The following is a 13,089-nucleotide window of genomic DNA, read 5'->3' on the forward strand; positions in this document are numbered from 1 at the left end:
ACACACACACGCACACACACACACACAGAGACAAAGAGACACACGTGATCATAAAGTCCCTGGTGACGCACAATGCTGCAGAGAGCAACATGCATTTCTTATCATTACATTATCATGTAGGCAAATGGGGCTGTAAAGTAGCACTGAGCATACGACTAAACGCAAAAACAAATAATAGTTACAAGGATAATATAATTACAAATACCTTTTCTATCACGATACACTTCAAGCCTACAACTGGGCAGCGGAGTCATCTCCTTCATCAATTACTCGAGTAATTACTTTACAAATTACTTTTTTATACGTCTACAATCCTGAAGTGAACACCACCTCAATTATCAACAGTATATAAAGAACGTTAATGAAGCTAGGCTAGTAGCTTGCTAGGTTCATTATCTAGCTAGCTCACTCATGTTAATTTGTACATGTTCCCAGCTTCATAGCTATCTTCATAGCAAATATCCTCCTTACACATTATCCTGAGTGTTACCTATAGCCTGTAGCAGCTCTTAGACATTTAGATATTTAACACAACATGCAATTGCTACTACACCTCAAAGTGACATCTTAAGTTTAATACACAGCTTTCACACTATAAATCAGTAAAAGATTTGGCTAGCTAGTCTAGCTCACAGCTAGCTAATGGCTTATTAGTACACATTTCTGCGGGTTGGATGTTGAGCTATAAAATGCCGATATCTCCACAGGGTTTGGCTCACATAGTAATATGCATAATAATCATTATCATGCTGTTTCTTTTGAAGCATTTAAAACTGAAGGTACTGCATCTGATAAACATCTGTCTCCACTGTCTCAGACATTGCTGCTGAGGATTTGGCACAAAAAATGTTGTCAGGAAACTGCTTTGTTTTGATTGGATCTCAAAATTTTATTATTTAAATGAAATTATTTAATAGGCTTACAGTTTTTTCCGGGGTTAAGTGCATCATTATTTTTTTCTCTGTAAAATGAAGTAAAGTTGAACATTTTATTTAAAAAAAAAAAAACTCAAGTAAAAATAAAATAATTGTGACTTAATTACATTCAAAAAATTACTGTTAGAGTGAACCATGTATTCAGGTACTGCAATAAGAGTACATGTAGTTTCTTACTTTCCATCCTTGCATCTACTGTAATGTATATAATTTTAACTTACCCCTAATATATTCGATCAGCAAAGACATCTTTGATGGCCACGCACTGTAGCTACAAGGCTAACACAGCTAACATGTAATCAAGATCCTTTCCCTAAATACATGCTTGAATCTTCATATATTTACATCAAATTACATTGCTAAGCAGCCCAGTGATCACAAAAATATTTGTTAATATGAAATTACCCAGAGTGAATTTTCTGACGGTGGCTTAGAGGTTAGCACTGTTGCCTCACACCTCTGGGGTTGGGGGTTCAAATCCTGCCTCTGCCCTCTTCGGGGGGTTTCCTCCCCCAGTCAAAAGACATGCATTGTAGGCTGGTTGGCATCTCTAAATTGTCTGTAGTATGTGAGTGTGTGTGCGATTGTGCCCTGCGTTGGGTTGGCACCCTGTCCAGGGTGTCTCCTGCCTTGTGCACCAAGTCTCCTGGGATAGACTCCAGGATCCCCTGTGACCCTGTGTAGGAAAAGCGGTACGATGGATGGATGGATGGATAAAATTCTTTTATATGGAGTGTCTACCATACAAGTCTCTGTGAATGAGCTGTCACTAGAGAAACAATAATATATTAGAATGAGCACATTATTATAAACCTGTGATTTGTCTTGCAGCAGGAACTACTGTCAGATATGCTTTTATAGAAATTAATCAACCCTTTCAGACCTATCAGAATCAAAAAATAAAAAAAAAATTATAAAACATCATAGCATTCAGATACCTGCTAAAATATTGTGTATTTTTATAGATGATAGGAAGTCAGATTGTGTAACAGTATGCATGACATTATACTAAACAACTAGATGTTTGAAAAGATTTTGAGTGAGATAGACTTCCTGTAATGGTTAAGTGTAGCTTCAGTGCAAAAGGGGGAAAAAAACATTAAGAGGCAACATTAAGTGAAACATTTTGGAACAATAGAGCTTTCACTGGCCATTACCTTTGCTTTCTGTGCTACTAAAGTCCAACTATAGCTCTTTATCAGACTTCCAGCTAGAAAGGAGAGAAGCAGACTCATCCTTTAGCCCAGACAGACGTGTCTGCCAAACATCTGCGACAGTCGAGAGCCAAGCGTGATGTGCAGAGAAATGAAGGGAATGGCTCGGACTGACGGCACATCCATTACGACTTATCAGGGCCCTTCCCCAGCACCAGGCCTGCTTGTGTGTGTAATCTCAGTTCCCAGGGTTTGCGACATCGGCCAATGTGGGGGGAACATCGAGATTGGAAGAACAAATGTCATTAGCGGCGAGCAGGGGCGTAATCTTCCGAAGTGTCTACCGTCCTCTTGGGTTTTAAATCTCAACAAGAGCGAATGGTGTCAGAAACGTGGTGCTAAATATACCGCAAGCCGACAGGCAGCCGTAACAGTGGATACCCTGCTTACTCTGAAGAATTCCAATTACTGTCAGTGCTTCAAATGTGTGTGTGTGTGTGTGTGTGTGTGCGTGTGTGTGTGTGTGTGTGTGTGTGTGCCTGTGCTAATCCATCCATAACGTAGCTCAAGCGTCTCAGGCAGCTGTGTATGTAATTTCCCCTGTAATTAGTGTTTATTCAGTGTAGCTTGATTTGTCCACAAAAAAGCTGAAAGTTCTTCCTGAAAATAGAGGAGTGAATGTTTGGATTCAAATTTCAAATAAGTGTGTGTGTGTGTGTGTGTGTGTATGTGTGTGTGTTTTAGGACCTCTTTTTACATCATGGTCCCCACAAAGATATCTGGTAGTTTTGACCTTGTGGGAACATCTGGCTGGACCCCATGAGGAATATATTTTTTTAAAATAAAAACTGCAGCTTTTATTTAAAAAAAAAAGAGCCAAAATGTTTACTTTCAGTTACTAAGGTTAAGGTTATGGTTAGATTTAGGTGTAAGCATAGCATTAATTTACTCCATCATTAATTATGTCACTGGAAAGTCCTCAGTAAGACAAACCTGAGTGTGTGTGTGTGTGAGTGTGTGTGTGCGTGTGCCTGGAATTGGTTGTTTTGCAGCTTCTAAGACTGATTTTTACAGGCGGTTCTAAACTTAGCAGGGTAAATCACCTGTTCAAAATGCTGACCTTCTCTCTCTAATCTATAGAGCAGTAAGAATATATCACCCCACTACACAATGCAGCCAATCTGGATTTAATTACCGACTGGCCCCAGAGGGCAATTTATAACACACACGCACACAAATACACAAACCATTGGGATGAAGGAGGGCATGCGTAGGCGGAAGGTTACAGAAAACTGGCTCCGTTTTTGCATCCTCCCAGGAAGTCTTCTTTGGGAATCCAGACTCCTCAAGGATCTGTCCCAAATTATAGAATTGCTGTCTAGATATTATTTGTACAATTTTTATGCACAGCCTCAAGTGGCATGTTGTTTTTGGCTTCCTAGATGATTATTTGCTTGCACTACAATGATATGCTATGTTTGATGGCATGTTTCTGGGAAAACCTGTCGCTGTGGCTGAATTCTGTGGCTGAAAACAGCTAAAAATTTTGGATTTGACCAAAATGTCGTTTGAGTTTTTCTGCCAGTAGTATGTCTGGGCATCTCAAGAAAACATAAATATATTATGTAATAAAATATAATAAAAAACCTTTTATTTAGGCTACTTTCTAAACTTGTCTTGGGGTCTGCCTGCAAAGATCACGTCAGTGAAGGAGCCAGTTTCAATAAATTTAACAGTAAATACAGTCAGTTTGCCTAAAGAAAGTTTTTCTAAAACATTGATGTGAATTTCTCATGCAGTTAATGTCAGGCTTTGATCCACTTTTTTCCACAGCTACACGAGGTAGCTAAATGGCCACAACTGTAATAAATTCAGTTTGTAATCTGATGCCGGCTCGCAAAGTGTCTTTGCCTCGCTTGGAATGAAATCCAACTGTTAATTTTTTTTTTCTTTTTCAATTTTGGTGGTAACCTGATTTTAAAACTTTACTTCTGGTTGAGGGTTGTACAGATAATATATGGCCAAAGGTTTGTGCTTTTTGAACATCCCATTCAAGATTTAGACCTCCTTTGCTGTTATAATAACCTCCACTATTCTGGGAAGACTTTCCATGAGATTTTCTAACGTGGTTGTGGGGAAATTGTAATGCTACAACATACAAAAACATTCTATACAACTGTGTGCTTCCAACGTTGTGGTAATAGTTTGGGGAAGGCCCACATATGGGTGTGATGGTCAAGTGTCCACAAACTTACATACATATAATGTATTTTGTAACAGTCCAGAAACGTTTTCAGAACTATATATAGTAGAAAATGTCAAAATTTCACTATGTGAAGGGTTTTGACGTCCGTATGAGCCATATGACATCTCCATGGTGTCTCTGGGTCAAGAAGGGAAGTGCTTACACTAAATTTGATCATCCAATTGCCAAATTGATTGTATGACATCACCATGAGTGTCCTTTAAATTTAACATTAGCTCTTACCAGCTCTATCTCTTGTTGACTCTTTATACCAATATGAAGGAAAAACGAAGCCTTCTTAACTTGATAAATGCCTCCTATAGCCTGCGTCGTTCCCAAACATTGCGCGCTGAGATTAAAAAAAACAAAAAAAACACAGAGATTGAGATAAAAATTCACCTGTTTCAAGTCTGAGTAAGAGGGCTCTAGTAAAAAGCTTGCTTCTGCTTGCTTTAGTGTCTTACATAGCTTCTCCATTTTGACCCCAAAACACTTTTCCAGTTCTTCTCTGTCTGTACTTATTCACTCACTACAGCCATTTCCTTTTGTTAAGTTCTTTTAGAAGTGGCTTCGTTTTCGACATCCTGCCCATCAGCCCTGCATTTCCTAAGCTTTTTGGACATGGTAGCTAATGAGACTGGCACATGGCATGTACTCTTAAGCTCTGGTGTCAGTTGAGGACAGGTTTAACAGAGATTACAACAGCTGGACAGTTTAATGTGTTTGTCCTCTTGAGGAGTGGTACTTTTTGGCCTCCCACTTTTCTTTCGGTAAATGTTGGAGGTAGTGCTGGGTGATTTTCATGATCAACATTTTGAATGAATGTTTTAACGCGATTTTCAAATTGAGATTGTTGAGAATATTTAGATATATATATATATATATATATATATATATATATATATATATATATATATTTAAATTTTAAAATTAAAAATCCATAAATGCTATTTAAAAATTCTTAACTTGCTAAATGCCTCCTACAGTCTGCGCTGTTCCCAAGCACTGCGCACTTAGTTTAAAAAAACAAAAAACAAAACGCCAAGATAGAGACAGGCAGCACTTCACTGAGGACTGAGCGATTATATATCAGTATGTTGATTCATCTAAAGCTAATACTTTTAAAGGTATTTAAAAGTATTTTAAAGATGAGAAGTAGTTCTACTTTGTTTATTTACTGTATGTTGCCGTGAGCAGCCACATGTTGACTTCACAGTTGTGGCATGTCATGTCGCAAAAGACATGGTCCCCATTTACTCTGTCAGGAAAGAAGGGCTCACTAAGTTGTGAAAAATAATAACAGCCCCATCTTTAGCAAATTATATATACAGTACTGTGCAAAAGTCTTAGGCACATGCAAAGAAATGCTGTAGAGTAAAGATGCCTTCGAAAATAATGAAATTAATTGTTTCTACATAAAAAAAATACTATAAAGAGCAGTAAACAGTAATAGATGAAACAAAGTCAATATTTGGTGTGACGATCCTTTGCTTTTAAAAAAAAAAATTAGTAGTCTCAAATACAATGCAGTTTTATAAGGAAATGAGCTGTAAGTGTTGGAGACTTTGACTGTCACACTCGCTTCTTATTTTTGCAGCAAAACCCAGCAGCCTTCATTATGTTTTTTTTTGTCTGAAAAGTGTCTCTTATGTAATCTGCTGCTTTCTTTACTGACCTACAAACATTTTTCAGTAACATTTAATTTTGTGTTGGAAAACTAATGTTTGAAAATATATCTATCTATCTTTCTATCTATAGTTTGCATTATTTGCTTGCAAACATCATTTGTTTGCATTATCAGGAATTTTCCCCAAATATCGATCTTTTTTTTTTTTTTTTTTGCAATATCACCCAGCCCTGGTTGGAGGTAGTATATTTTTCCCCTGAAGGCAGCAGTAAACCCAGGAAATAATTTATTTTCCAGCTAACATTACCTAACAAGTTTCTTGCTACTAACAATCCATAATCTTAAACTCTTTGGATGGTCAACAGTTCTACCTTCTCATAGGGGTTCTACTTGAAACCTTTTCTGAAATGTAAACCCTCTGTTGTAATTTTCCATATAGAACTTCTAAGAGTTCTCCTAGAAGGACCAGCTGAAGAACCCTTTAGGGGGATGCTACATGGGGCCTTTTTTGTCTTTTCTTTTTCCAAATTTTGGATCATATTTTTTAATTCTTTCATTCATCTTCAATAACTGACTGGTCCTGGATGGTGTTCATATATATCTTGGATAAAAAGGGGGACAAAACAGACATTATCAATTCACTTTGCACTTTATCTATTCGGAGGAAAATGTCTCTAAGGGGACACAGGGACAATAATTGGCTTGGGCTTCGGAAATAATATGCAAAACCATTACTTTCTGCAGCATCTTGAAATCTGTGAGAGTGTGGTCTTGTCATTTTCATTATAATGAGTTGGAAATGTACTTAACGCTAATCCATTAGCAAGCCTGTTTAACTGCATCCTTTTCTCTCTTTTTCTCTCTCCCTGTTGACAATTGCATATTTAATTATGAGCCTGAGAAGTTGATGAAAGCTTTACTACAGAAGCTCATACCTTGGAAATTACTTGTGTGATCTTTAAGAGTTACAAATATAATTAGCTCATGTGATTTGTGCGGGGACAGAATGGAGGATTAACAGAGGAAAAACTGCCAACTTCATTGAGTTTAATATTAATATACTATTAATTATTATTATTAATTAATATTCAGTTTTGTGATAGTTGTGTGGTTATGGATCGATTAAAAGCCAGAGAAAAATGCAGCTAGCTCGTTAAGTTTATTTTACAGCTAGCTAGCTAGGCGTACTTTATACAGCTAACCTGCTGTACCTTCGTTTGTGAATTGTGCGTAAGCTTGAAGGTTCTCAGAAGTATAAATATAAAAGCGTTGGCTCAGTAAAGCTCTTCATGTTTGTTAGTTTGCTTGGATCAACATTGTTTTCCTTGAAATATTACACTTTTCCGTTAACATTAATAGTTAAGTACTACAAAATGTACCCAGTGGTAAGTATGTTACCTTGTTATCAAAACCTTTCCTTGTATTCTTCCGTAATGGATTGACAAGAAACAACTTTTTAAAAAAATTCTAAAAAAAAAAAAAATACAAAATAAAACAAGGTGACTCCAAACTCTTGAGAGGTGCTGGTTAACTTTGCTTTTCTTCTCTCTGTTCTTCTTCTCTTTCTGTCCCATGGGTGCGCCATCCTCTGCTGCCGTGTCCTCTGTCCTGTTCAGGTTCTACTGGGATCTCACTATGTTGCTGCTGATGGTGGGAAACCTGATCATCATTCCCGTGGGCATCACCTTCTTCAAGGATGAGCACACTCCTCCTTGGATCGTCTTCAATGTCGTCTCTGACACCTTCTTCCTCATGGACCTGGTGCTCAACTTTCGCACGGGCATCGTCAAGGAGGACAACACGGAGATTATACTGGACCCACAGCAGATAAAGATTAAGTATCTGCGCTCATGGTTTGTGGTGGACTTCATCTCCTCTATCCCAGTGGACTACATCTTCCTTATTGTAGAGACGCGGATCGATTCGGATTTCTACAAGACGGCACGTGCGCTCAGGATTGTCCGTTTCACAAAGATACTCAGTCTGTTACGTCTGCTGAGGCTGTCCAGACTCATACGCTACATTCATCAGTGGGAAGAGGTATGACATTTTATCTACTTAAAAGTGCCATAAGAAGTAGAGTATGAAGCTTCAGCATTATGAAGATATTGAGCTAAATTTCAGAATATCAGAAACATGACATAGGGACAAAAATACTCTTCCATAAGTACTCACCCCCCGTGAACATTTCACATTTTGTAGTGTTAGAACCTGGAACTGAAATATACTTGAATTTATATATCATGAATTTACACAAATTAGCCCAAAATACTGGGGGCAATGGGGCAAAAATCTATACAGATTGCAAAATTATTTACAAATAATAGTGTAAAAGAATAATTGTGATTGCACAATTATTCACACCCATTGCTGCAAAAACCATAGAGTGTCTGATACAAAGTCAAATAATCCTTTTTTTCCTTGTAAATATTTATTCAAGGAGCATCTTCTTTGTGTTGTCCTTGTCAGTATTAATTTTCTCAATCTTTTTAAAATCATGACAGGGTGCTCTTTTTCTTCTGTATAAATATTTTGTTTATATTCTGTACAATTTACTGTGGCATAATCTCTAATATCGAGCATTAGATCCTGTTTTCGGTGGTTGGTGCTTGCTGCAGTAGATCTTACCATACAGCTTAACGAGGCATGATATTAAATAGAGAGGAGGACAAAACAGATTTCAAAGCCTACTCTTCCCCATGTTCGATGCTGATCTTGGATTATTGTTCTCCCCTTGTCTGTGTGTGTTTCCAAGAGCTCCGGTTTCAGAGTAGGTGGATTGGCAACTCTAAATGGTCCCTAGGTGTGAATGAGTGTGTGAATGTGTGTGTCTGTGTGTGTGCCTGGTGCCCTGTCCATCCAGGGTGTATTCCCGCCTCATGCCCAGTGTTCCCAGGATAGGCTTCGGATCCACCACAACCCTGACCAGGATAAAGTGCTTAGTGAAGATGAATGAAGACAGGAAGTAAGGTCTAAAATAGATTAAAGTGAGGATTACAGTTGGCCTTTGGCTGTGATCCAATTGTCCCCCAGAACACAGTACACTTCAGTGAGCGGAGCACAGACTAAAAAGTCCTGAAATAGGGGTTATTACCTCCCTTGCTCTTTCTCCTCTACATCTCTCACACAAAGTCAGTGCTGTAAAATGCTCAGTTCAGCTCCTAATGGAATGATATTTGCCATGGTATTTGGTTTTCTTAATGAAGCAGCAGGATGATAATTCAGAGCTCTATATTTATTATAGTGAACACTGCACCCTCTTAATGACATCCCTCGTTTAACAAAAGAGATAGGACTGTTATACAGAGTAATACTTTTACATAAATATATGCAGCTCGTATATCAGTTTAGGAAGATAAACAAAAAATTTCGGATGGAGCATGCTAATATTAGCCCATAATTCTGCCTTTTCTCCTGCGGGGACTGTGGGAGTGTAATTAAAGCAATAATTAGAAATGTTCCCACATCTCGAGGTGAATCCTTGAGCAGAGTCTCGGAGGTGCAGAGTGCGAAGTGAAACCTCACTTCCCAGCTGGGGCTTCATTTAGTCAGGACACACTCTGCTTTAAGACACCACGTCCCATTACCATGTTCTAGTCAGAATCAGTTCCTGTTAAAACTGTGCATTTACATATCAGTAATAAGGGGAAATCATTTTGAAAGAGATTCAGACTTTTATTTCACATCTGACATGTATGTCACAAGTGTGTGAATGATGATGCAGAGCGATGCTAAAGATGAAGATACGATTGGGGGAGGAGGATGCAAGCTAATTATCAGTTTGATGCTTGTCAGCAAATGATTTTTATAAATTGTTGATTTCACCAGTGAATGCACCAGTGAGCTTACATTTTACATTTGGAGAGCTGAAGCTAGAAGAAAGTGAGGCCTCAACCCTAAAAAAAGTATGTTTAATACAGAATTTAGTTCTTTAACCATCTAAAGAGTCCGACAATTAATGCAAAAGTATGATGGGATGTGCTGTTATAGGAAAATAATCAATGATGGGGTGGTGTGATATGGCCCAACATGAAGCAAGTGTTCTTCGTGTTTATTTTACTGTTGCATGAGGGAATTCCTTTATTGTGCCATTTCAGCTACTGGAGAGAATGCCCCAAAACCAGAATCATATACCCTAACCCACTCTCTTGCTTTGTACTCTGTTAGCTTTGATAGCTCTGTGACAGTGTGACAGGTATGGGCTAGATATTTAGATCAGTGAGTACTATTTGCACATGAGGAAGTTTAATAATAATAATAATAATAATAATAATAGGAGTTGCACTGAGAGGATGTCGACCAACTGTCAGCTCAAAGATGCTACCAAGGCTGGACTTGCTGGGTCATTATCAGCCTGGAAAGACCTCCCAGACACTGCTATAGACATAGCATCCTCTATCCAAAGAAGGCTAGTCATTGAGCTATAAGGAGGGCTCAGTTTGATGAACGTGAACGTCTGTGCTGCGTGCTCTCAGCTCCAGAACTGGGACATCCTTAAATAGTGTACACAGATTTATTATTTTGCACATTTATTGGACAGATTTATTTATTTTCATTGTTAAAATTGTAGTCTAAGTGAGTACTGAAGCTGGAAATATAATTTGTAGCCTGATTATGGCAATTGACACACTCTTTGCTGTTTTTTTTTTTTTTATCAGACTTAAAAAAAAGCCTAAAATTACATTTTTGCTGTAAGTATGGAAAAGACTATACCATTACCACATGGCGATATGGACAAAATCTTATATCACAATATGGATACTTTCATATCTTAAAATGATATATATCATGATATATTACGATTCTCTAAAACTGATGAAAAAAATTATTTATACAAAATAACTGAAAATAAATTCATGACTGGTCTGTGGCATACCTTATAAATGACTGTTTTCTGGTCAGTGTATGATTTGTTATACACAAACCACGTCCAAACGAGAGAAGTACCTCCCCTTTTAATTTCAAGTTCCTCGTCCTCATTTTAGTCGAGATGATGGCTGTTCTGCGTCGGAGTGTTGCGGGGCGTTTCGCTCGGTGTCCCGCTCCTCCATGATTGTTTGTTTTTGTTACAGCTCCGATGTAAATCAGCTGCTGAAAAGTGGCTTTTGTGTCATTGGGGATATAGGAAAATAACTAGCACTAGACATTCTTTTATTGTCCTACGATATGTATTGCCATATCGCAATGCCCTAGGTCAAGTACTAAACATTAATAGTCATGCAACCCTTAATGTGTAAAGTGCTATGAAGTCTGATGCTGGCTAATGAAGGTGAAGGTGAGCATCAAAATGTCACAAAGTGTCTTCAAGGTCATATTCACCTAGGTGACTCAAAATCTTAGTATACATCGTTTTAATCATAAAAGATGAATACATGGATTTTGAAAGAGACTAAATTCAATCATAGTTTGGTGTCCATGGTGATAATCAAACACCATTTCTGCTTTGTGACGTAAGCGTTTCTGTTGCTTTTTTTTTTTTTGATAAGCGACAGCACCGATCATGACCTCATCTCACTCACCAAGCAATCTGCTCTAGATGCTCTAGACACCAAACAAGGAATGGCTTTACTGGTCGTGGTAGCAGCTAGGGCTGGAAGATGGTGGGAAGCAATGTGACAGGGATAAGAGTGACAGAGATAAAACGTTCCTAAGTGCTACACAGTAACCGTCAGACTGAGAAGGGCTGCCACGACGTCTCCGCTGCCCCTTCACTCTGACAGCTGGTTCACTGTAGCTGTCATATTTCACCACGGCTAAAAATAAGACGCTGCCCGGATGTCCTCCTCCATCGACAAAGCATGCAGTGGAATCAAATTAGTCAGCATGTGATTAAATCAAAATCGAATCAAAGCACTAATGACTGACCTCCGAGAACGACCACTGCACCAGACGCTCGTGACGTCATCGTTCGCCCCCATGTTGGCTATCAGAGCAAGCTGAGCTCTTAGAGTCAAGTGTCCAGGGACATGGTTTGAGCGCATTAATGAAGGAGGTGTTTAAAATGCTGAAGCATCCCCTTTAGGCCAATATGTATTTAATGACTGCGCTTAAACCACTCTTTAGGACCACAAGCAAATCCCAAATCAACCAGGAAGATTTAATAAAGATGACGTAAGTGGGCGGGAACATGACAGACAATTATGCAAGGCGGGTTGATCTTGGTGTAGGGAGCTTTGGAGCCTGGACCATCTGTATTTGTTTATTATGTGGAGGCAGAGAGTCCATCTCTATTAATATTGTCATGTGGGAAGGTTCAGATTTTATGGCTTATGCTGCTCCAGTGGATGTGTGCTCATTTTTGAGGAATTATCCGACATGCCCAAACTCGCATACTTCAGTGGAGTGGCTGGCCAATTCTGAATATGATCACGTAGTTACAAGTATAGAAGAAATTCCACTGATGAGCTTTTTTGGTTTCATTTTTTACCCAGTGACCTGGCACCTTTGTGAGACTCTGGCCAGTTTGAGATAACAGAGGGATGAAGAAAAGTATGAATAGCGTATTATGAGCTATACAAAAAGACTTGGCAGTTACAGTGATGAGTCCTTCACAAGGCAAATGTGCCTTGACTGAAATTAATATGTTCAGTTAGCCGACTTGCAAGACTTACAAAAAGAATATGTAATCCATTGCAGGAGTTAATCTTAGCATTACCTTACAAGTTATAATCAAAACACCCCCTTTCATCCACGTTGCCCATACGTTTCAGTCGAAACATGACCTAAATTATAGCATATTACTTTAAATTAATAGAGAACAGTTTAGTTGATTGAATACTGCTTCAGCATATGTATAAATTTGCAGGTTACAGGTACAAGTTGAACTATGCAGTGCATAACTTTGCACACCCTTAGGACAATGAAGAAGACAAGGGAATTAAATTTATAGCAGTCAGGCATTTAATGTGTTAGATTTCACAGAGGTTCCTTTATCACAAGCAACAAAATGGGAAAATAATTTGTGTTAATGTATTAAAAGTGAAAAAAAAAAAAAAATTCAATCCAAATGTTTTATCTCTGTGTCTGAATTATATAAAATATTCCCGCCTGACGAGCCCATTCTTATTGATATTTCTGTTCTGTAATAATAATAATAATAATAATAATAATAGTAATATCAGAGGGACT

General features: G+C 38.2%; 1 protein-coding gene across 1 annotated transcript in view; it reads left to right on the plus strand.

Moving 5' to 3' along the window:
- hcn4 (hyperpolarization activated cyclic nucleotide-gated potassium channel 4) overlaps nt 1-13,089 on the plus strand; it is a 94,395-nt gene that overhangs the window by 24,614 nt on the left and 56,692 nt on the right. The window contains exon 3 of the mRNA XM_026913470.3: nt 7,578-8,001. Within this exon, the coding sequence (XP_026769271.1) occupies nt 7,578-8,001 (424 nt within the window). The remainder of the gene's footprint in view (nt 1-7,577; nt 8,002-13,089) is intronic.

This window comes from Pangasianodon hypophthalmus, chromosome 6, assembly GCF_027358585.1.
Source record: "Pangasianodon hypophthalmus isolate fPanHyp1 chromosome 6, fPanHyp1.pri, whole genome shotgun sequence".
NCBI lineage: Eukaryota > Metazoa > Chordata > Actinopteri > Siluriformes > Pangasiidae > Pangasianodon > Pangasianodon hypophthalmus.